The sequence below is a fragment of the Oncorhynchus nerka genome, linkage group LG24, assembly GCF_034236695.1.
Source record: "Oncorhynchus nerka isolate Pitt River linkage group LG24, Oner_Uvic_2.0, whole genome shotgun sequence".
In the NCBI taxonomy this organism is placed as follows: Eukaryota; Metazoa; Chordata; class Actinopteri; order Salmoniformes; family Salmonidae; genus Oncorhynchus; species Oncorhynchus nerka.
In genome coordinates this window covers 48712987-48737980 of record NC_088419.1, presented here as the reverse complement: position 1 = coordinate 48737980, position 24994 = coordinate 48712987, and the positions used below count along the sequence as shown (strand labels likewise).

Genomic DNA, 24994 nt, shown 5'->3' with positions numbered 1-24994 from the left:
CAGTCCACTCGTTTTGGTTCGATAACTGGCTGAGTACTAACTAGGCAGAGGCCAGACTGAGGCTGTGGCAGAGCTGGCACAATTCACTTTAGTGGAACAGACTTCACCAATTGAGGCGAGATGCTTTCTGCTTTCGTTATTACTATGGTCTACCCATAAAGTGAACTCCTTGAAATATTAGCTCTTGAGCTAGTTCTTCATTTATGCTCACTTAAAAGCATCCTGTTGTGATATTGCAGATAAATATAGGTGCATTCCTAAATCATGGTCGTGATGAGGCACTTTTCCCTCCATTATTTAAGTGTAGCCGATAGCAACTGGCATTCAGACCTTGGTCGGCTGGGACAATGGTAACAGTAATGAAAAATGGATCCGTCGGTAATAAGTCTAGCTTGTGCCCCCCAGCAAGACTGTGTGTGTGTGTGTTTGTGTGTGGCATCGATCCATCTGATTGACCTGGATGTGGTTACACCGAGTGGTAGAGGACAAAGGACAGATGTGGGCTATATCGCTCTCTCTCTCTCTCTCTCTCTCTCTCTCTCTCTTCTTCAATCTCTGTCTTTATCTTGCTCGTTCTCTCTTTTGCTCACCCCTCTTTCTTTCTTATCTACTGCACCACCCTCCCCAAAAAAATTTCTCTCTTTTCCGCTTTTTCCCCCGATGTGGCAGAGGCGAACAGCACCCCCTCCCCCCACCACCACTCTCTGTCTCTCTCTGTGTGAGTTCTGTGGGTCATTCCAGGAATATGAACGAGGCAGGGTCAATTGAGCATGGCTAATAGAGAGGGATTAGAGTAATGCTCCTTCAGCACTGCCCTGTCTCTCTTACCTGGACACCTGCAGGAACGCACCTCAATTTTTTTCTCTCACTACTACGTCCCCAAGGGCACGTTTTTGGGGCCTGGGGAGTTTTATGGCCATGGTTGTGTGTGAGAGGGATAGAGCATGTGTGCGTGCGTGTGTGTCTGTGTGTGAGTGTGTGCGCACACACGCTGGCTAGGAAGACATGTCAGGTTGCCCTAGTGATGAGGAAGGGAGCTCTCTCTTTTATGTCCCTCATTTTCCATCTCTCTATCCGTGCGTGTTCTTTGTAATGTGCTTTAAGCCGGGTGTACACTACAAAATTCTAACATCGCTGATCCTCTCACATTAAAAATACTATTTTCTGTCGTTTTTTTTGTCTTGCCAGCGTAGTGGTACGTACACTAAAGAATGTAGACCTTGTCTAGGACACACTAGAAGATTCTTCACCTGGTCGTGAGGATTCTTGATACCACGCTGTCTCGCGAAAACAATGATGTGACGACGTGATTACATTTGAAAGTGACTGCAACGAGCTGTAGCTCAAAGCAGCCTCAAATGTTTTCTGTCAGACATTCACGTTGAAATAGCTAGCCAACATTTTGAATTGAATAACATTGCTTGTGAACTTCAGAGCTGTAACGATTTGACACTTTGGCTTTGGTTAAAGGCGAGTACAAACGCATACTAGTGGTAGTCATCGCTCCTGCTCGAGTGTCTATGCATTCTGGGTTGATGCAGAACAACGTTGTCATCTCACTGGCTTCTTCTCTGGTGAGCTCTCATTGGTTATTGCTGACCTCCGTTCTCTAAACTTTTTGTTGCACATCTCACACTACATGAGCATTGCAGATTTTGTGCCGATAAAATCAAACATCAGGACGTCTAGGTTTGCTCAAAAACGAAATCGGTAGCCCTCAGATTGCTTCTCTGATCTAAAAACTTGTATTGGACAGCTACATTGGGGCCAAAATCATGTAGCATACACTATAGGTCGACCGATTATGATTTTCCAACGCCGATACCGATTATTGGAGGACAAAAAAAGCCGATGCCGATTAATCGGACGATTTTTGAAATGTATTTGTAATAATGACAATTACAACAATACTGAATGAACACTTATTTTAACTTAATATAATACATCAATAAAATCAATTTAGCCTCAAATAAATAATGAAACATGTTCAATTTGGTTTAAATAATGCAAAAACAAAGTGTTGGAGAAGAAAGTAAAAGTGCAATATGTGCCATGTAAGAAAGCTAACGTTTAAGTTCCTTGCTCAGAACATGAGAACATAAAAAAAGCTGGTGGTTCCTTTTCACATGAGTCTTCAATATTCCCAGGTAAGAAGTTTTAGGTTGTAGTTATTTTAGGAATTATAGGACTATTTCTCTCTATAACATTTGTATTTCATATACCTTTGGATGTTCTTATAGGCACTTTAGTATTGCCAGTGTAACAGTATAGCTTCCGTCCCTCTCCTCGCTCCTACCTGGGCTCGAACCAGGAACACAACGACAACAGCCACCCTCGAAGTAGCGTTACCCATGCAGAGCAAGGGGAACAACTACTCCAAGTCTCAGAGCAAGTGACGTTTGAAACGTTATTAGCGCGCACCCCGCTAACTACCTAGCCATTTCACATCACATCGTTACATCAGCCTAATCTCGGGAGTTGATAGGCTTGAAGTCATAAACAGCAGAGCTGCTGGCAAAACGCACGAAAGTGCTGTTTGAATGAATGCTTACGAGCCTGCTGGTGCCTACCATCGCTCAGTCAGACTGCTCTATCAAATCATAGACTTAATTATAATATAATAACACACAGAAATACGAGCCTTAGGTCATTAATATGGTCGAATCCGGAAACTATCATCTCAAGACGTTTATTCTTTCAGTGAAATACGGAACCGTTCCGTATTTTATCTAATAGGTGGCATCCATCAGTGTAAATGTTCCTGTTACATTGCACAACCTTCAATGTTATGTCATAATTACATACAATTCTGGCAAATTAGTTCGCAATGAGCCAGGCTGCCCAAACTGTTGCATATACCCTGACTCTGCGTGCAATGAACGCAAGAGAAGTGACACAATTTCACCTGGTTAATATTGCCTGCTAACCTGGATTTATTTTAGCTAAATATGCAGGTTTAAAAATATATACTTCTGTGTATTGATTTTAAGAAAGGCATTGGTGTTTATGGTTAGGTACACGTTGGAGCAGCGAATGCGCACTGCATTGATTATATGCAACACAGGACATGCTAGATAAACTAGTAATATCATCAACCATGTGGTGTTATAACTAGTGATTATGATTGATTAAGTTTAATGCTAGCTAGCAACTTACCTTGGCTTCTTACTGCATTCGCGTAACAGGCAGGCTCCTAATGAGGCAGGTGGCTAGAGCGTAAGATTGAATCGCTGAGCTGACAAGGTAAAAATCTGTCGTTCTGCCCCTGAACACGGCAGTTAACCCACCGTTCCTAGGCCATAATTGAAAATAAGAATGTGTTCTTAACTGACTTGCCTAGTTAAATAAAGATTAAATAAAGGTGTAAAAAAAAATCTGCAAAATCGGTGTCCAAAATTACCGATTGTTATGAAAACTTGAAATCGGCCCAAATTAATTAATCGGTCGACCTCTAATCTGTTGACGCATACACCTGTCTTTAGTTCAAATGAATTAGTGTTAGAATAAAGGGATTTTAGAAGTCTCCTCAATTGCTCTGTCTCGCTCCCCACTAGGCACAGTTTTGATTTACATTTGGTTTACATTTGATTTACATTTGGTTTACATTTGATTTACATTTGGTTGAGTTGTCAACTAATGTGAAATTAACATAAAATCAACAACACATTTCACCATATCATTGGATTTAGGTTAAACGTTGGGTGAAAAAAAAGACGTAAATTCCCATACGTTGATAACTTTCAAAAAATCTAATCAGTTTTGCACATTGATTCAACGTCATCACATTACATTTTTTGGTTTGAAATGACGTGGAAAAAACATTGATTCAACCAGTTTTTGCCCTGTGGGTCGTCCTCTCTCCCTTTCTCTTTTTCTCTGCTCCTCTTTCTCTCCCTCTCTCTTTTTCTGTCCCTCTCTGACAATAGTCTGGTGCGTTACAGCTCTCACCATGGCTCAGCAACAATCTCACTTTCTCAGCAGAAAGGCTGGCTATCGCAGTATTGGCAAAGTGCAAAGTGGCAACGCCAGAGAGCTTGTTTATGAGCAAGGCATGGGGTTCCGAAATCCTTTTTCTAAAAGCAGTGCTATTACCGCACCTCACCTGTGTCTTCCTATATCCCCCCCCAAACAAACCCAAACATCCTCGTGATATTTCCTTTCCAAGCCCTGTCCTTTGGGCCTAAACGAGACAGGAATGGAATGTGTTGGCCCACGCTGTGAAGGAATGCTGTGTAGTATAAAGAAATAACCATTTAAGAGCTTTACCAGCTGCTTGACCCTTCAACTCTGACCCCTCACTGAAACCTCTCAGTTGGCAACAGAGAAACCAGGGAGGTTTGAGGCTGAGGGGCGGTTTGGGAAGGTGGAGGGGGGGTCTCAGGGGAGAAGAGAATGAACTGTGACTTTGAGAGTGTGTGTGTGTGTGTGTGTGTGTGTGCGCCTACACTAATTGGTGTGCATGTGCAGGTATGCACGTGGGTGTGTATGTGTGTGTGGGCATGTTCATGCCTGCATGGTTTTATGACTTCACTACTGTGTATGTGTCCATGTGCATATGTGCCTGTGTGTGTGCGTGTGCGCATATTTGTGACAGTGTTTGGTTTTCGACCCTGGGCGACATTGTGGGGAACACTGGCGGTCTTCATGGCTCCTTACACACGTGGCCCTGGGCTCCAACAATAACCTTGTGTCTGCCTCTCCAGCCAGCCTCGGCACCACCGCCCTTTACGACAGAGGAGGAGGAAAACTGGACAACATAGCCTGTGTTTCCCCACATCTCTCCCTCCCTTGTTATGTAGGAATTCATTAACCCAGGCCATGCCATGGCCGCCCAACCCCTGAACCCCTGGCCCAAGTTACACTCGGGTCATGCGACTCTCTCGCACTCGCTCTACCAACGCTACTTCAGAATCAGAACTTTCCAGAAATCGCCCTACTCTGTATATCCCTGACTCTCCGTTGTCAGCCATTTTAGATTTCATCAACCATTTCGAAAGAGAAGATATCCAGGGATATATATCGTCAGCTAAATGCTACAAGTCAAGGTTCCTCTTGGTTTGACTGCAGCTGCGGACGAAGGGGAGGCCCAGGCCAGTTGTTTTCCCGGAATGGTGGGAGGAAATAGAGGAGAAGAAGGTGACAGGCAGCCACCAGCCTAACCTGACCATCTGTCTCTGCTCTTTTATAGAGCCTCGCTGGAGGCAGGAGACACGAGGACTACCCCCCCCCCCCCCCCCCCCCACACACACACACACACTCTAACTACCCTTCAACTGACACCTCGAATTAGGCTGTGTGTGAGTCCCAAATGGCCCCCCATTCCTTATATAGTGCACTACTTTTAACCAGAGCCCTGGTCGGAAAGTAGTGCACTATATAGGGAACGTGGTACCATTCCATTTGGGATGTAGTCTGTGTTGTCTGTCTGTATACAACTCTGAGCACTATGCATTGCCATAACAGTTGCTGCTGTTAATAGCCAGTGTCTGTTATCACGCTGTCTCCCTATCACGCTATTATCAGGCCAAATCAAGCCATTGCGTGCAAATGCAAGAGAGATTTGAAACCGAGAGAATCAACAAGCAATTACTTCCTGGGAATAGCCTAACTAGTACTGAAGAATTTGTCATGCTCCCATTGACGTTGGTCCAAGCCTTCCTCATGAGTGTTGAAGACATGCTCCGGTTACTTGGCGAATAGTGTTTTTTTTTTTTTTTTTTTACCTTCCACTTGTTGGCTAGATGTGTCAATGTGTTGTTGGTAAATGCATAATCTATGACCGGAATCACAGTTTTACCTGAATTATCCACAGAATCATCCCTAGTTTGAAAGCTGTGCGGCACCATTTTCCCTATATGTCACCCCACTTGGGCCAAGCCCCTTAGCAATTTGAGTTTCAGCCAATGAGCTTCAGCCCCTCGCCATTTGAGTGGCAGCTAGCAAGACGCCCACACAGAGTAGAGCGTGAGAGAGAGCAGTGACGTGGTGCACGCATCGGCACATTTGCGACGTAAGCACGCCCTCTTCCCGGGAACCACCTTTGGCTGGTGGGCGCTACTTTCAGAACGACCCTCTAGAAAGTATTCAAGCGCATGTGTTGAGTCTCTCAGTTTCAAATCTCTCTGCCGCTAGTATACACAGGCATTGAGTGGATATGGGCGAGCGGCTTTTGTACAATCCCAAAATATTGATGCTGTAGAGTAGAATAGAATAGAATAAAGTATTACAGCATAGAGTAGGAACAATTTATTGTCCACACACAGATGGGAAATTGATGTTGGCCTTACCTCATAAGACATACATGTAATTGTATTTTTGCTGTGTTACTCTAACATGAGTTTCTGCTGTGTAAAGGACCTCCTTGATAATCTTCCCCAGGCTAGGTTACTAAGTGGTGCTCAAGCAAATCGCTGATGATTTGACACCAAATTGCTGACAAATTAGCAGGTTTATTTCTTTCAATTCATTTTGAAATTCGAAGAGATGGATGTCCTTGATTAACTAGTATTTATATAGTTCTCTCTCAATTCAATTCAAGGGGCTTTATTGGCATGGGAAACATATGTTAACAATGCCAAAGCAAGTGAAGTAGATAATATACAAAAGTGTAATAAAAAAAAACAGTAAACATTTACACTCACATTACACTCTCTCTTTCATAGAACCCTGGCCCCATTCAGGAAAATATAATCCTTTAATGGATTCAGTGGTGTACAAAGACAGACCTGGACTCAAATACTATTTGAACTTATTCCGTCTGTGTTTGATTGAGCTTGCCTGACAAATGGACCAATAGAATAGTCCCATAACTACAAATGCCCGCCCATCTGGCACTCCTGGCAGCCTGGAGGGAAAGAAAGTGCTCGAAAGATTTCAAATACTATTTGAACCCACAATGACTTTAATAGTAATGACACATGCATCTGTATTCACTGATAGACCATACAATTCGCAACGGTTTTGCTTTCCTCAGTTCTGCTTGTAAATGGATGGGTGGCCTTGATACCTGGACTAGACACATAGCTCGATACGTCCCCACTCGGGTCGGGCCCGGCTGACACACTGCCGTCCCAGGACCCGGTTATACCTAGCGGTGAATAAAGAGGGCCAAAACTGGGCTGGAATACTAATGAACCAGGAAAGCAGGGATGCTGCTGTAACTGTCAGTTATAGTGACTGGCACTGCATTTGTGTCCCTGTGATAGGATAAATCACAAACATACACACACACACACACCAGGATTTATTTATACATATCAAGCGACCCCTATCCCAATACCATTATTTGGAGTATTGGGATAGAGCACCTACAAAAATGTAGTTGATTTGAAGCTCATTTCCTTCAGTTCTACATAGTTTAACCTCTATGTGATCGGGCCCCACCCCGTGGCACGATTTAGCTAATGTAGGCTAATGTGATTAGCATGAGGTTGGAAGTAACAAACAAAAAAATCCCAGGACATAGACATGTCTGAAATGGGCTGGAAGCTTAAATTATTGTTAATCTAACTGCATTACAGTGAAATAATGCCATGAGGAGAGTGCACCATTATGAACTTGACAATGTATTAATAATCCAAATAGGCACATTTGGTCAGTCTCGATACAACATTTTGAACAGATATGCAATGGTTCATTTGATCAGTCTAAAACGTTGCACCTACACTGCTGCCATCTAGTGGCCAAAATCTAAATTGCACCTGGGCTGGAATAATTACATTATGATCTTTCTCTTGCATTTGAAACATGATGGAACCAAAAAAAAAGCATGTTTTTGGTTTGTATTATCTTTTACCAGATCTAATGTTCTATATTCTCCTACATTCCTTTTACATTTCCACAAACTTCAAAGTGTTTCCTTTCAAGTGGAATCAAGAATATACATATTCTTGCTTCAGGTCCTGAGTTACAGGCAGTTAGATTTGAGTATGTCATTTTAGGCAAAAATTGAAGAAAGGGGTTGGATCCTTAACTTAACAAAACTCATGACATCTTTTAGGCAGGCTATTTAATGATGATGATAATAATAATAATAATAATAATGGATAAGGACCCGATATCCCTCTTTTACAAAAAGTGAATACATCCTTTGATAGCGACAGCCACACATTGTAAAAGATTACTTCCCAAGCAAAGTCCAATTTCTTTGACTTGTCGACTTTAGAATGTTGTAGCTCAGCTTCTGAATGTCATAGAGACAAAGATATCCCCAATCAGCGTAGTGTTGTTCTCTGGCATTTTACCGATTCTTTCTAGCCTAAAGAATCACGGATTTCTGTGTCGTTATAGAGAAGTATATACAATCACTGACATTTTTTTTTTTACCCCTCAAATCAAGGAAGGTCCCGTGAGCCCCCCAGGAAACTTTGGAGCACACAGATGGGGTTTCTCTCTCAGGCCAATTTCCCCTCTGTCTCACCTGCTTACCATAATCTTGTTGTGTCTTCCTTTTCTCCTTCCATCTCCTTCCCTCCATCTCCACCTCCATCGCTAACAGTCCTGTTGCCCTCTAAGTCTCGTTCTCTCTGGGCGGCTATCACTTTGAGAGTCATTCTGATGTCTGTCTGTCAGTCTTGGCAGTCTCTGTACCCCCTGCCTCCTGCCAAGACCGCTGCAGTGTGTCGTAATTAAATGCTACCCATCTGTAATATGACCTTCCTCGTCCTGCTGCCCGCCCAGGTGATGCTTGTAAGAGCTGGACGGTGACCTCTGCCCTTTGTGATGCTTGTAGGGTAGGGAGACTGGTGAGGAGAAAGCAGAACAGGTGAAGTAAGGATTTTCTCTTGGTGTCGGTGTCTCACCCTCTCTCTCTCCCTATCTCCCCCCCCCTCTCTATTTCCTCTCCTCCCTCTCACTCTCTCTGCTGCCAAACCAGCCTGTCATAGCAGGGTCAGTCAGAGAGACAGATAGTGTGCCCTCTGTCGTAGACAAAGTGGGCAGTAATAATGCCTAGATTTAGGGGTCAGCTCTGCCCAATTCCACGCTGTCACTCTCGTGTGCTCAACCTCACTGAGGTTAAGTTAAGAGGGCAGCAAAAGCAGTTCTACCACTTTACTCAGGAATATAACAACTCCGTGTCATATATACCTGCTGTAACGAACCTCGTCCTCCTCTTCTGAGGAGGAGTAGGGAGAAGGATCGGAGGACCAATTTTCAGCGTGGTAAGTGTCCATAATGTTTATTTGAATACATAAACTGAACACTACGAAATACAAAACAATAAACGTGAAATGAACGAAACAGTCCCCGTGTGGTACGAACACTAACACGGAAGACAAACACCCACAACCCAAAAGTGAAACCCAGGCTACCTAAGTATGATTCTCAATCAGGGACAACAATTGACAGCTGCCTCTGATTGAGAACCATACTAGGCCGAACTCAAAAACCAACATAGAAAAACCAACATAGACTGTCCACCCAACTCACGCCCTGACCATACTAAAATAAGGATATAATAACAGAACTAAGGTCAGAACGTGACACCTGCATTTTTAGCAAAGCCCGGTATGAAAGAAATTAGTCTTCTATCCACCTGCTGGCATATCAAAATGCAGGTTTAAACATTTGGAACTACGAGCAACTGTCAGCCATTTTGTGTCCTCCTTCACTCTGAGGGGAAGTGTTTTTATAGTCTCAGCAACAGTGAACCTCCTTCGTCTGGCTGTAGCAACAGGCAAAATCAAAGCAGAAAAGCCCTAACTCCCGATGAAAGCCCAAGGCCCCAGGAGCTGCTTGGAGGTTGGCTCGGGGGTGGCGCTGAGGTGTCAACCAGCGCTCCCTGCCGTCTGAATGCCACTTCTTTGGAGAGACCTGACATAAGAGCAAAGGCTCATGGGAAATCTCCTCCGAGAAAGAGGGTTGTTGTCAGGCAAGGTTATTGGGTATCTTTTAATGAGGTCACTAGAGTCCGTCTGTAGCACCCTACATACGTGAAGGACCTTCGTCCAACCAGGGTTCCAATGGAGGCTGTGTCTTGTCAATGGCTACTGTGCGGCAGATTGGTCACACGTTATAGCCAGTGGCTGACGCTACAGCACAGCACAAGGATACGAACCAATACAACTCTATAGCTGTAGTGTCGGCACTAAGACACAACAAGACAGTGGGCTTGTAGGAGACATTTCCGCGAAGGTATCATGTCAATTTCTGTCAATCCACGTCGTGGTTGTTTTGCTCTCTGTACTGGAACTGGCGACGCTGGGTGGTGTGTGGAGCATCGAGGGTTAATAGTCTGAGAAGGGCCTTCTTAATGTGCAGGTTTAGCTGTGATGGGGGATGGGGGGAGTAGGAGACAGTGAGGAAGGAGGGAGGGAAGGAAGGGGGGGTAGACAGACACACAGGCACTGGCGTTTACAATCATCCATGCACATGAATAGAATTCCCACTTAACATCGGCAATGAAAGCACACTTCTTAAGTATGCATGCTTATGAGGGAGGGAGAGAGGGAAAAGGGAAAACAGAGGGGGGGATGAAGGAGGATGAGCCTGATGGGATTTTTAGCTGAGCCACACACGTGCGTGCGAGGGCGCATATGAAACACACCTATCCTTGTGCGTCTTATTATGATACTTACCGTACGTCGCTCTGGATAAGAGCACCTGCTCAATGACCAAAATGCAAATACTGGCCTGTTTTGAAGGGGTACACTGTGTTTATGAACACTGCCCAGTGCACAGTACGAGGAAGTAGTCAGTCAAAAATGATGGATGGAGAGCAACTGAGTGACGACAGGAGGAGAAAAAGAGAGGAGTAACAGAGAGAGAGGAGAGCTTTGATAACTCACTGGGCACACACTTTGTTGAATCGACGTTGTTCCCCGCATCACTTCCAATGGAATTATGCCGAAACCAACGTGGAATAGGCGTCGAAATTGACGTCTGTTCCCAGCGGGAAGTGTAGCGTTTCTAGTCTTCAAAACAGATTTTTTTTTTTTGTTGGTCTGCGGCAGCCTCTAGCTTTACGACAGCAAAAGACGATCTATGCTATGGTCTGCATGAATCAAATAAAGACTCCTGAGTTAAATGCTAGGAATTAAGTGCACGGTGGCGCGTATAAGGCTCACACACTCAAAAGGCGATGTTTGGAGTGAGCGGTCGTATGCACTCGTTACAACACCTTTTCATTGTTAACATACATAGGGATGAGCGGACACTGGACTTTAGGGACGGCTGTAAAAAAATATATATATATATACAAAAAAAGAGTGAACCGTTACACCTGCTGAGAATCATCCGTATAGTCAGAGAAGTTTAAAAAGCATCAAACCAGCTTCAGTTGGTTATTTTGTCTCCAGATGATTGTCTATGAACTGTTTAAAAAATCATTAAATAGACATCCTTTTGTTTTTTAATCAGACAAAATCAGACATCAGTTTGTGCTATTCATTAGATGAACCTATATAGCTCTCGATACTGTGTTGTTAAGTGGCCCTGTCTGACATTATGTCCCGTTTGGTTCCAATCAACAAGGTCTTCCTCCGTGCCTCATTGCGTATATTTGCATCACTTCACTTAATGGTTATATGGCCCCTTTCTCTGGATGACAATGGGAATGAGCTGTTGTTGTCTCTCCCCGCAGACAAGTGTTTGCCTTGATAGAGTGGCATTCATGTGGTAGTCTAGTCTCGACTCTTGAGTTCTTCTTGTCTGTCCCATTCAAAGGTCTGAACACTTAATCAAGTATTTTTCTCAGACCCCCCACACACTGCTCCTCGTCTACTACTACCCCCGTCCTGACCATATAGTAAGCTCACCCAAGACGCCACCACCACTCAACCAAACACACACACACACACACACACACACACTAGCATTATCTTGGCCTCCACAGAGTGAGTTGCTGGTGTAGACCCATCTCAGAGCCTCTCAGAGTCCCCATCATGGCAGGTCCATCTTCTGCTCAAGTGAACAACATACACACAACTACACTCATTGTTACCCAATTATTTCTTTCTCTCTCTCTCTCTCTCTCTCTCTCTCTCTCTCTCCCTGCTACCCTTATCTTTGCCCGCACTGTCCCGGTCTAAGAAGGGTGGTTGTTCTGCGCACCACACACTCACACCCCACCCTGTTGCCCTGCCTGCAGTAGTCCCTGGAGGATCAACAACCCCTGTGCTGTTTCATAATCACGCGGCGGTGTCACTTTGAACCAGCCCAGCTAAGCTAGCATCCTGTTGCGCAAGGGGGGGATCATGGATATGATATGGATGCTGCACTGGAACAGCATTTTACACGGGGGAGCTAAACCTAGCACCAACATTGAACTTTATTCAGGACAAAAGGCCTAAGAAATGTGTTATTTAGAGCCGTACGCATGAAAAGTAAAGGCTGTGTGTGTGTGCGGGTGTGTGTATGTGTGTGCTGTGCATGGTAACCTGATGCAAGATCCGCTCGTCTTGGAGAGACATGTTTTTCTGGCCCCTCGGGCGGAGAGATGTTGTTTTTTCTCATTAGTGTTATTTCACATCTTTTCACAGTGTGTGTGTGTGTGTGTGTGTGTGCGTGTGTGTGTGTGTGTGCGTGCGCATCTCCATTTGTGTATGTGTAAGTGCACATGCTTGAGTGTATTTCCACGCTGTGCTTTGGCTCCTGCTCTCTCCCTGCCGGCTTTGATTTGGTCCCTCCCCTTCTTGTCTTTACCCATAATTCTCGTCTCCAGACCGAGTCCAACATGTTAGCATCAATAATGCATGGTGAAGTGCTGGATTAGGAGGCTTTGCGTGTCAGAGAGAGCATCCCTGATTGCTACTGACTGCGGGAGAAACCCCAGAAACACAGCGACCATCAAGGTGGTGTGAGGGAATGAGAGGCATTGAGAGACAGGGAGAGTGAAACTTGGTCCAGTGGAGAAAGATACATATCTGAAATATGTGGGGAGTAGCGGTCTGTATTGATCACCTGTTGAGTGTATGTGTGTGTTTCTGGATTTCATTATTACTGTATGTGATAGATTCTAGTCCGTCAGCGTGGAAAACGGGGACAAGAGCCTTCTGGAGATGGTTACAAAGCTTGATAATTCATTTTTAAAATGTAATTTCATTTCACCTTTATTTAACCAGGTAGGCCAGTTGAGAACAAGTTCTCATTTACAACTGCGACCTGGCCAAGATAAAGTATTTTAATGCAGGACCCTGGATATCTTGCATTTAGCATGTTAACGGTTCTCAGACGCCTGGCCATTTGGACTCGTTCTATGTCAGAGTTAGGCTATTGTGTAGCCAGTGAAAACATATACGTATCGGACAGTTGAACTCATTGCAATGTTAGTGTTAGCGATTAGCGCTCATAGTAGGCCAAATATGTCAACGAGCTAGCAATCTGCGCTCCTATCCCAATAAAACATAATACAGGCATAGATTGTGAAACGAGTTGCCGATACCGTCCTAACACAAGAAAAACCTTCCTGGAGCTGCTCAAGGACAAATCTGAAACAAAGTGAAACGTGAGCGTTAGCCGCTAGCTAGCGACTGACGGTTTCCACTCCGCCTGCCCTTCGACGAAGCCGTTTGCGGCGAGGTTTTACCGATCGATGGGTGTGAGCATCACTTGACTGTGAAGCACTGTTCATCTCGCCTCCATCTGCATGGCGGAGGCCGCGGCCACGCATAGTAGAGCTCCTCCTCTCCTTTTCTCCCGGCGAGGTGCTAGTAGCCAGGGAAGTGCTGCGCTGCTGTGCTTCAACCACCCGACCATGAGTGTGTGAGTGTGATTCTCGTGTCTCTATGGACAGCTGCAAGTCTACACACATAGCTGATCATTGTGGAATAGTGGCGTCTGGATTTCTAGGTATTGTCTATGTCGTTTTTGAGATATTATCGCTCTATTATCCGTCTCGCATTTGAAGTGTGTGTCTGTTTGTGTGTGTGTGTGTGTGTCTGTTTGTCGTCATGTGTGCACATGCGTTCTCGTGTCTGCACGTTTGTTCTCGTGTGAGTCTGTGTATGTGATCAGGATGCTCAGGTTGATGGTACTTCACCACAACAGTAGGCCATTTTGCATTGTAACCTGAGCCTGGAGGCAGAGAGCCAGCTCAGGGGGAGCGCAATGAATCACTACCCCACACAATGTTTACTTCCTATGGGCTTCAGACAGGCGAGGCTTAGCCTCCTGCTGGAGAGATCCAGAAACACAGTGCGATTCCTCCACACCCCCCCACCCCCACCGTTTACATCTAGAACAATAAGCCTGACACTTCCCCTCCACACTTCCATACCCCCCCCCACCCCCCTCTCTCATTACCTCTCCCTATCTCTAACTGACATCACCTGCCCTGAAGAAAAAAACACCAACACAAGACTGTTTCTCAACACAAATACGAAAGAGGAGAGGGAGGAAGAGTGCTAGAAGCGTGCACTGAGAGTGTCTGTGTGTGTGTGTTGAGCGATGAGCTCAGGTTCTGACGGGCCCCCAGTCTTTGGCGCGGAGAACCACAAAGGGCCCATTGTTGGAGCGAAGGAGCTCTGCCGACTCGACTCCTCCCCGGAGTGTGTGTGTGCTTACGTTGTGTGAACGTGTGTGTGTGTGTATGAGTCTCGAAGTGTGTGTGTATGCGGGTGTGCCCGCTTGCTCGTGTGTCTGTCTGTGTGCGTGGGTATCTCCATGTGTGTATGTGTGTGTGGAGGGATGGGCCCTGCGGCTAGGCGGGTGAAGACTTGGCAGGCGGTGTGGCGTGGCGTCTGGGGTGCCGGGTTACACTGCAAGTATAGCTGCGGCCTGCCTGACTGGAGGTGTGTGTTGCAAAACAATCCTCCCTCTAGCTACGTTCACGTGGCTTAAAGAAAAGAGACCTCAGGCTTGTCCCATTGGAAGTGGAACACTGAGGATTTTTAATGGCATCTGATGGACAGTGAATGTTTTGCGGTCACACAGCAGTCGAGGATTGGCCACATGAATGACTACACTAATGGGTAATTGGAAGAGGTGGTCAACCCAGTGGTAGTGGTTATTTTGATGTCTCCAAACATTTTAGAACCCCTCAGAACTAGTCTGGAACTTTTAGAATCTGCCAGTGACCTGGAACGCAGCTACGAAATGGCAGTTGTTACCAAGCCCCATTCTGTCTACCAAGCACAGCATCTCAGTGTACATACACACACACACACACACACAAACAAACACAAACACACACACATACACAGGTATTCATAATACCAGGTATTCAGGCCTGTGCTAAAATGACTCATCTCTCTCCTCTCTCTTCCCCTCCGTGTTCTCTTAATTCCTCCTCTTTTAATTAAAGTGTGTAACTGCGCTTGGGCATTAAACGTGGCAGACATATCAACGAGGGCCCACTTGCTGGGCGCCACAGCGCGCGCACACAGGGGATCTGTGCCAAATGGCATCCTATTACCCTTATAGTGCACTTCTTTTGACCAGGGCCCATAAGTCGCCCCGTTGAAAGTAGTGCACTACGAAGAGTATAGGGTGCACTTCGGGACACATACAGGGATTAATGGTAATTTGACTAAAACAAAGACACGCTGTCGAATTATCGGCGGGTACCCCCATAATTACACAATGTGCCGATAAGCAAATAATGACAAGATCGAGAGATAAATGCCCCAGCTAATTATGAGATGTGAAAAGCAGTTTATTAGGATAGGGGGAGAACAGCTCTGGAGATGGTTTCCTGCTTCCTTGCCTCTCTCAATCTATGTGACGGTGGTGTGTGTCTTGTCATAAATGCTGTCCGTGCATATGAGCCTTGTGTTGTCTCGCTAGCAACACAGCTGATAGGAACATGTATGGTAATGTATGCTCAACACTGTGCATTTACTGACAGAGAGGCGGTAGAGGTCTGGAATGTGTCCATTGTTGAAAAAAGTAAAGATCCATGTGTTGTATGTGACTGGGATGTGTGTGTTTGACATCACCTCAGGCTTTGAAGCAGACTTCCTTTTAAAACGCTTGAATGCTCAATTGGCGACATCCTAGCTCATCATCTCCTCTCTTCCTCTCCTCCTCCCTGCAGAGTGCCACGACATCCTGTGTGAAGACCCCAGCCTCCTTCTTGTGGGGCCTCGGCTCTCCAGCCAGGTAAAAAGTCGCCCCCGGAACAAGATGGCCGCCGGCGGTCCACCCTGTCTTTCTCTGCCGGCCCTGCTGCCCCTCTGCGCTCTGTTGCTCTGTTTGCTGTTCACTGGCTCCCATGCCCTATGTGAGTACTACTATAATATTTGTGTGTGTGTGTGTGTGTGTGTGTGTGTGTGTGTGTGTGTGTGTGTGTGTGTGTGTGTGTGCGTGCGTGCGTGCGTGCGTGCGTGTGTGTGTGCGTGGGAAAGGTATAGTTTGTGTGTGTGTGAGAGAACATGTATACTGTATGTCTTGAGGGCTATTCACACTGATGAGCCGAACCGAGCCATTCTAAACCATGCTGTACTGAGCCGGCCTGATTATGCATCGTTGCTGGAACCGGGCTGAAAAGGACCATGTGAATATAAAATATGTGGAACTTCACAGTTTGGTTTTGGTCAGCACTATAGTGTAAAAATCATATGAATGTCACATTGTTTTTCAAATCAAATGCACTTTCAGGTTTTTTACTGGATATCACCTACGTTCCGAGTTTGAGTTTTACTTTGTGACCTATTTAATATGTTATTCACTTTTATTAATGACATGTTGTACGTCAGATACACGTGACATACACGGAGTTGTTGTGTGTCTGTCTATCTGTCCATCTGTCACGGATCCCTCTGGAACTTTCATTGCGCACACCTGGCCCCTATTCCCACTGATTGTATTTGTATGTATGTGCCTTTTTGTTTACCATTATTGTTACTATGTCCGTTGGTGCGTGTGAGTACCTGTGCTGTGTGTTTTGGGCTTTCGTGCCCTTGTGGATTGTGCAGATGATTACGGGTCTCGTCCCATGTGATAATCATTGTGCGCTAGTGTTATTTATTCGAGGTACTGCCCGCTCTTTTGTTTTGGGTTTCTACCTTGTGTTTTGTTACTTGTTTGTTTGGTTTTCGTCCCCGTGCCTTTACACGGCACGCCGTAATTTGGGCCTTAATAAATAAAAATATTACGCATTCCTGCGTCTGTCTCCCGAATCATTGATACCAGCGTGACACTACCGGTATGTCGTCCCATCTCTCACCATACAATGGATTTGTCCCAAATGGCACCCAATTCACTATGGGCCCTGGTCAAAAGCACTGTACTACATAGGGAATAAGGTGCCATTTGTGATGTACCCCATCGCTCCTCCGATTTTCAATATCGTCGGCTCTCTTATCCCGAAACTCCCCGTTCGGATTTGTTCTGCACCATTTCTCTGCTAAGATGGATTTAGAGACGCGTTAGGAAAACAAAACAAAGGGAGTGCAGTGAGAAATAAAAGAGGGAGAGATGGAGGGAGAGAACGAGGGAGAAGAGAGACACTTTCTCACTTTTTAAATCCAGTTGAGTCAGTGTACGGCTGGTAGGGTCTGGTGTGTGTGTGTGTGTGTGTGTGTGTGTGTGTGTGTGTGTGTGTGTGACTGCGTGACAATGTGTCACATTCTGGTCCTTTTACTCCCTCTCCTCTTCCATCTCCTTTTCTTTCCCCAATATTCTCCTCATCTCTTCTCTGTCTTTTTTGTTGTTGTTGCTTGTGTTTTGTGTGTGTATGGTTGAGCGTGCGTGCATGGTAGGTAACACAGTGCATGAGAGAGTTGTCCGACTATCTGTTTACAATTGGTCCTTTGCTCTTTGTGTCTGTTTGTTCTGTTCTGTGGCCAGTGTCTGGAGTAGAGACTGATGGCACACTCACGCCATAGGCTGATGTATATCTATCACTCCTCTTGTCTGGAATCAGTCCCCGTCTATCTACCTGTCTGTTCCACAACGTGATCTATTGTTGCCTGTTCTCTCCTCCTCACCTCTTTCCCCCTCTCATTCACTCATTGTGCGCTGTTTAAATAGCTGGGAGAGAGGATCATGCGCATGTAACCGATGTGAAATGGCGAGCTAGTTAGCGGTGGTGCTCGCTAATAGCGTAGTAGTTGTTCCCCTTGCTCCGCAAGGGCTGCTGCTTTTGTGGCGCGGGTGGTGGGTAACGACGCTTCGAGGGTGGCTGTTGTCGATGTGTGCAGAGGGTCCCTGGTTCGAGCCCAGGTAGAGGCGAGGAGAGAGACGGAAGCTATACTGTTACACGCACACACAAACACACACACACACACACACACATTATCTCTCCCTCACACACATAGAGTTGAAGTCAGAAGTTTACATACACTTAGGTTGAAATCATTAAAACTAGTTTTTCAACCACTCCACACATTTCTTGTTAACAAATTATAGTTTTGGCAAGTCAGTTAGGACATCTACATTGTGCATGACAAGTCATTTTTCCAACTATTGTTTCCAGACAGATTATTTCACTTATACTTCACTGTATCACAATTCCAGTGGGTCAGAAGTTTACATACACTAAGTTGACTGTGCCGTTAAACAGCTTGGGAAATTCCAGAAAATGATGTCATGGCTTTAGAAGCTTCTGATAGGCTAATTGACATCATTTGAGTCAATTGGAGGTGTACCTGTGGATGTATTTTGAGACCTACCTTCCAACTCAATGCATCTTTGCTTGACATCATGGGAAAATCAAAATAAATCAGCCAATACCTCAGAAAACAATTATAGACCTCCACAAGTCTGGTTCATCCTTGGGAGCAATTTCCAAACGCCTGATGGTACCATGTTCATCTGTACAAACAATAGTACACAAGTATAAACACCATGGGACCACGCAGCCGTCATACTGCTTAGGAAGGAGACACGGTCTGTCTCCTAGAGATGAACGTACTTTTGTGCAAAAAGTGCAAATCAATCCCAGAACAACAGCAAATTACCTTTTGAAGATGCTGGAGGAAACAAGTACAAAAGTATCTATATCCACAGTAAAACGAGTCCTATATCGACATAACCTGAAAGGCCGCTCAGCAAGGAAGAAGCCACTGCACCAAAACCGCCATAAAAAAGCCAGACTACGGTTTGCAACTGGGGACAAAGATCATACTTTTTGGGGAAATGTCCTCTGGTCTGATGAAACAAAAATAGAACTGTTTGGCCATAATGACCATCATTATGTTTGGAGGAAAAAGGGGGAAGCTTGCAAGCCGAAGAACACCATCCCAACCATGAAGCACCGGGGTGGCACCATCATGCTGTGGGGGTGCTTTGCTGCAGGAGGAACTGATGCACTTCACAAAATAGATGGCATCATGAGGTAGGAAAATTATGTGGATATATTGAAGCAACATCTCAAGATATCAGTCAGGAAGTTATTAAAGCTTGGTCGCAAATGGGTCTTCCAAATGGACAATGACCCCAAGCATACTTTAAAAGTTATTGTGGGAAGCTTGTGGAAGGCTACCCGAAACGTTTGACTCAAGTTAAATAATTTAAAGGCAATGCTACCAAATACTAATTGAGTGCATATAAACTTCTGACCCACTGGGAATGTGATGAAAGAAATAAAAGCTGAAATAAATCCTTCTCTCTTCTATTATTCTGACATTTCACATTCTTAAAATGAAGTGGTGATCCTAACTGAACTAAAACAGGGAATCTGTTCTAGGATTAAATGTCACGCATTGTGAAAAACTGAGTTTAAATGTATTTGGCTAATGTGTATGTAAACTTCCAACTTCAACTGTATTTTGCTAAGGTGTATGTAAAACTTCCGACTTCAACTGTACATGCACAAACACACACAAACGTCCCTCCATCTCTTTCTTCTGTTTGCAATTTGTCAGTATCGAGATTCTGCCCCATTTCATCATGTTCCGGCAGCGGATATGATAGCTCTTTTTGTCAATCTCTCTGTCTCTCTCAGCCTCCTCCTTCTCCATCAGCAAAGCTTTTGTTTTCAACCCTCCTAATAATGCACGGCAGTCTCTTAGCAGGCAGCGCACACACACACACACACACACACACACACACACACACACACACAGCCTCCCTCAACCCCCAACCTCTAATCACTCTTCCCACAATTCCCCCAACCACCAGGCTCACCGGCCCCCCTCGTGGTCCTGTTAGCAGTAAACAGGCACACACGAACACACACACACACATACGCACACACATACACACACACACACATTCACATTCAGGTACACGCTTTCTCATACACATCCATATGCACACTGAGGTGGACATAAAAAACTTAGACACACACAGTCCATCCATCTCGACGTCTCTCTCCCTCCTCTGATTGCTGGATGAGATTGGATCCAGCCACCACTCCTCTCCCACTGATTGACAGAGCTACCCCCACCCTCCCCCTCTTTTTTGTTTTGTCTCATTCCTGTTTTTCTCCCCCCTGCCTCGTTTAAGCAATCTGTCTGTCGCTCCCTGCATCTCTCTACCTCTCTCCTCCCAACCCCTTTTTGTTTCGATGCACCTGTGGGCTTTATGTGTGATGAAGCCTGACACATGCACGCACACAGTCGCACACACATGCACACACACACACACACACACTCGTGCATATGCGCTCACAGACACACACACGCACACACCAGAGTGGCCCAGGGGTGCAGTCATCCAACTTTATCTTCTCCCACCTGCTCATCGTAGGGGGACGAAGAGCCTCACATTAGTCTATCCTCCCTCCCTCCTGTCTGTCTGTCTTTCTTCTCTCTCTCTCTCTCTCTCTCTCTCTCTCTCTCTCTCTCTCTCTCTCTCTCTCTCTCTCTCGCTCTCTCTCGCTCTCACCATCAACACCTCCTACCCCCTCTTCCCCCCCTCTCTCTCTTTCCATCAACACCTCCCACTCTCTTGTTCTTTCTCTCTCACACGCGCAGAGCAAGTGGATGTCACCTCATCAAAGGGGGCCTGTGCTAAAAGCATGATGTCATTCTCCCCCCTCCCTTTCCCTTTCTCTCTCCCTCTCTCGCTACTCCTTTCACTCTCATAAATCACAACGAGGAGGAGATGTTTTTAATCAAAAAGGGAAAAAAGGCTGTTGAATAAATCTAGCTACCCCGCTGTAATAAAGCATTGGTTTATATCACTGTGTGTGTGTGTGTGTGTGTGTGTGTGTGTGTGTGTGTGTGTGTGTGTGTGTGTGTGTGTGTAACCCCCTGCTAACAGCCTTGTTGGGAAAAGAGCATAGCGGTCCCTCATCTTCTAAATTGCCTGTGTACTAGAGGAGATTGTAGGGTCACCTAGCAAAACAAGCGGTCACTCCCCTCGATTGACCAATCACAAGCTCTGCTCCTTGTTTTTGCCCTTCAAATTCAGAGAAATGGATGCATGTTTGGTCGATGTTTGTTTTTTGTTCTGTTTGTGTTTGTGTTTGTGTGCGTGTGCGTGTGTGTGTGTTTCCTCAGATCTGACCCCTGCAGGGTGGGACTATCCTCTTCCTTTCCAAAAGGGGCCAAATGTCAGCGTCCTGATTCCCATATTTCTCAATTCCTACACACACACACACACACACACACACACACACACACACACACACACACACACTATTTAAAGGCCCTGTCCCTCCGTCCAGGGTGTGTCAGTGTGTCTAACCACAGCACCCAGGGCCACCATTATCCTTCCGTCTGTCTCGTCCAAAAACCGCCCGACTGCCAGACACCACGGGAGACAGCGCCGTGTCCAGAAATAACAACTGGCTGCACAGTCGTATTTGTTCTTCTGCGGTCAGTTACTCCGACTCCCTCCGCCATAAAAAGCGCCTCTTCCCCTTCTACTCTGGACGGCTCGTCAATTCCCCAACAATATTGAGCAATAAATGAGGCCCTCTACTCCAACCAATGTTAACATGTTCTTGGAATGTATATATACAGTATTATATACATAAACATATGGGTATTAGCACAATGTTAGTGCTCCATGACCACCAACTTAACTAATGTGGTGGAAAAGGATTTTCTAGACAGCATATCTATTTTTTGGGAGGGTACAAGTGCTTTTTTGTGTGCAACAAGCAAGGACCATTGAAAACTGTGATGTTTATTTGCAACGTTTATTTATGCCCCCTGTCCTCTGTGCAATCTACTTAAGAGTGGCTGTGCTAGCCTAGTGTTCTGGCTGGACCGCCTAATTGTAATTGACTAGAGCCCAAAGTGATGGGAGGGAGGGAGGGAGGGGGTTCAATGATTTATTTTCCTTTGAAGTTGCCAAGTGAAATATTTCAGGCCCCTTAGGCAGGAGAGAGTCATTTTCTGGTTCTCTCACTCTCAACCCTATTCCTCATATAGTTTTGAGTTAAATTGTTGTTTAACCATTCACAGGCCACACTGTTAGTAACTATCAGGATTTAGTGATGTTGACTTCTAATGTTTTTATGTGGTACATCATGTATTGCAGAACACACATATGTTCTTGTCAATTCTGTTGCTTCGCCTTATGAGCACTGAAGCTTACTCTGCCCTTTTTCCGAGGCCGTGTCTAGACTTGACATTTCGTGCAGCTTTTGAATTCTGATCATGGAGTTCTGATCATGGAGTTCTGATCATGGAATTCAGAACACGTCATGCGTCTACACCTACATTTAAATGTGTCTAGCATGTCCACATTGTGTCTGGATTCCCTTGTCTTGGCTTTGTGCTTAGGGTCATTGTCCTGTTGAAAGGTGAACCTTTGCCCCAGTCTGAGGTCGGGTTCTTGGTTGAGGTCGACCGATTAATCGGAATGGCTGATTAATTAGGGCCGATTTCAAGTTTTCATAACAATCGGAAATCGGAAATTTTGGACGCCAATTTTGCAGATTTTTTTATTTTATTTTTATTTATTTTGTAGACCTTTTTTAATCTTTAGATTAAACACATTCTTATTTTCAATGACAGCCTAGGAACGGTGGGTTAACTGCTTTGTTCAGGGGCAGGATGACAGATTTTTACCTTGTCAGCTCAGGGATTCAGTCTTGCAACCTTACGGTTAACTAGTCCAACGCTCTAGCCACCTGCCTCACGGGGAGCCCGCCTGTTACGCGAATGCAGTAAGAAGCCAAGGTAAGATGCTAGCTAGCATTAAACTTAATCAATCATAATCACTAGTTATAACTACACATGGTTGATGATATTACTAGTTTATCTAGCATGTCCTGCGTTGCATATAATCGATGCGGTGCTCATTCGCGAAAAAGGACTGTCGTTGCTCCAATGTGTACATAACCATGAACATAAATGCCTTTCTTAAAATCAATACACAGAAGTATATATTTTTAAACCTGCATATTTAGCGAAAAGAAATCCAGGTTAGCAGGCAATATTAACCAGGTGAAATTGTGTCACTTCTCTTGCGTTCATTGCACGCGGAGTCAGGGTTTATGCAACAGTTTGGGCAGCCTGGCTCATTGCGAACTAATTTGCCAGAATTTTACGTAATTATGACATAATATTTAAGGTTGTGCAATGTAACAGGAATATTTAGACTGATGGATGCCACCCGTTAGATAAAATATGGAACGGTTCCATATTTCACTGAAAGAATAAATGTTTTGTTTTCGAGATGATAGTTTCCGGATTCGACCATATTAATGACCTAAGGCTCGTATATCTGTGTGTTATTATGTTATAATTAAGTCTATGATTTGATAGAGCAGTCTGATTGAGCGATGGTAGGCACCAGCAGGCTCATAAGCATTCATTCAAACAGCACTTTCGTGCGTTTTGCCAGCAGCTCTGCTGTTTATGAATTCAAGCCTATCAACTCCTGAGATTAGGCTGGTGTAACGATGTGATGTGAAATGGCTAGCTAGTTAGCGGGATGCGCGCTAATAGCGTTTCAAACGTCACTCGCTCTGAGACTTGGAGTAGTTGTTCCCCTTGCTCTGCATGGGTAACGCTGCTACATGTGCCATGTAAGAAAGCTAACGCTTAAGTTCCTTGCTCAGAACATGAGAACATATGAAAGCTGGTGGTTCCTTTTAACATGAGTCTTCAATATTCCCAGGTAAGACGTTTTAGGTTGTAGTTATTATAGGAATTATAGGACTATTTCTCTCTATACCATTTGTATTTCATATACCTTTGGATGTTCTTATAGGCACTTTAGTATTGCCAGTGTAACAGTATAGCTTCCGTCCCTCTCCTCGCTCCTACCTGGGCTCGAACCAGGAACACATCGACAACAGCCACCCTCGAAGCAGCGTTACCCATGTAGAGCAAGGGGAACAACCACTCCAAGTATTGCACTTTTACTTTCTTCTCCAACACTTTGTTTTTATATTATTTAAACCAAATTGAACATGTTTCATTATTTATTTGAGGCTAAATTGATTTTATTAATGTATTATATTAAGTTAAAATAAGTGTTCATTCATTATTGTTGTAATTGTCATTATTACAAATGCATTTTAAAAATCACCCGATTAATCTGTATAAGCTTTCCTCCAATAATCGGTATCGGTATCGGCGTTGAAAAATCATAATTGGCCGAGCTCTAGTTCTTGGTCAGTTCCCTGACCAAGGCCATTCTCCCCCAATTGCTCAGTTTGGCCAGGCGGCCAGCTCTAGAAGGAGTCTTGGTGGTTCCAAACTTATTCCATTTAAGAATGATGGAGGCCACTATGTTCCTTTAATGACATTTAATGCTGCACACATTTTTTTGTACCCTTCCCCAGATCTGTGCCTCGACACAATCCTGACTCGGAGCTCTATGGACAATTTCTTCTACCTCATGGCTTTAAAAAAAATACTTTTTACCCCCTTTTCTCCCCAATTTTGTGATATTTAATTACAATTTTTACAATCTTTTTAACTTCAATTGGTTACCTTTTAAATGTCTGGCCAACTGTTCCTAGAGCCACCGTGTACAACATTTGTCTCTAGCCTAGCCTTAACACGATTGTTCAAACTAATCAACTAATTATGATATTCAACCTAGACTAGGGACTTCATCATTAAAAGACAGTTGTCTCTAGTTGTCTCTCCTTCCTGACTTGGGTGGAAGAAAAGCAACATAAATGCCTAATTTGGCAATTCATATTATTTTTCCAACATTTATTATTGTCATCTTACATCTCAAAGCTATGCATGCAGTAAGC

General features: G+C 44.7%; 1 protein-coding gene across 1 annotated transcript in view; it reads left to right on the top strand.

Moving 5' to 3' along the window:
* LOC115108070 (receptor-type tyrosine-protein phosphatase S-like) overlaps positions 1 to 24994 on the top strand; it is a 207836-nt gene that overhangs the window by 38718 nt on the left and 144124 nt on the right. The window contains 1 exon segment of the mRNA XM_065008938.1: positions 15974 to 16159. Within this exon segment, the coding sequence (XP_064865010.1) occupies positions 16063 to 16159 (97 nt within the window). The 5' untranslated portion in view covers positions 15974 to 16062.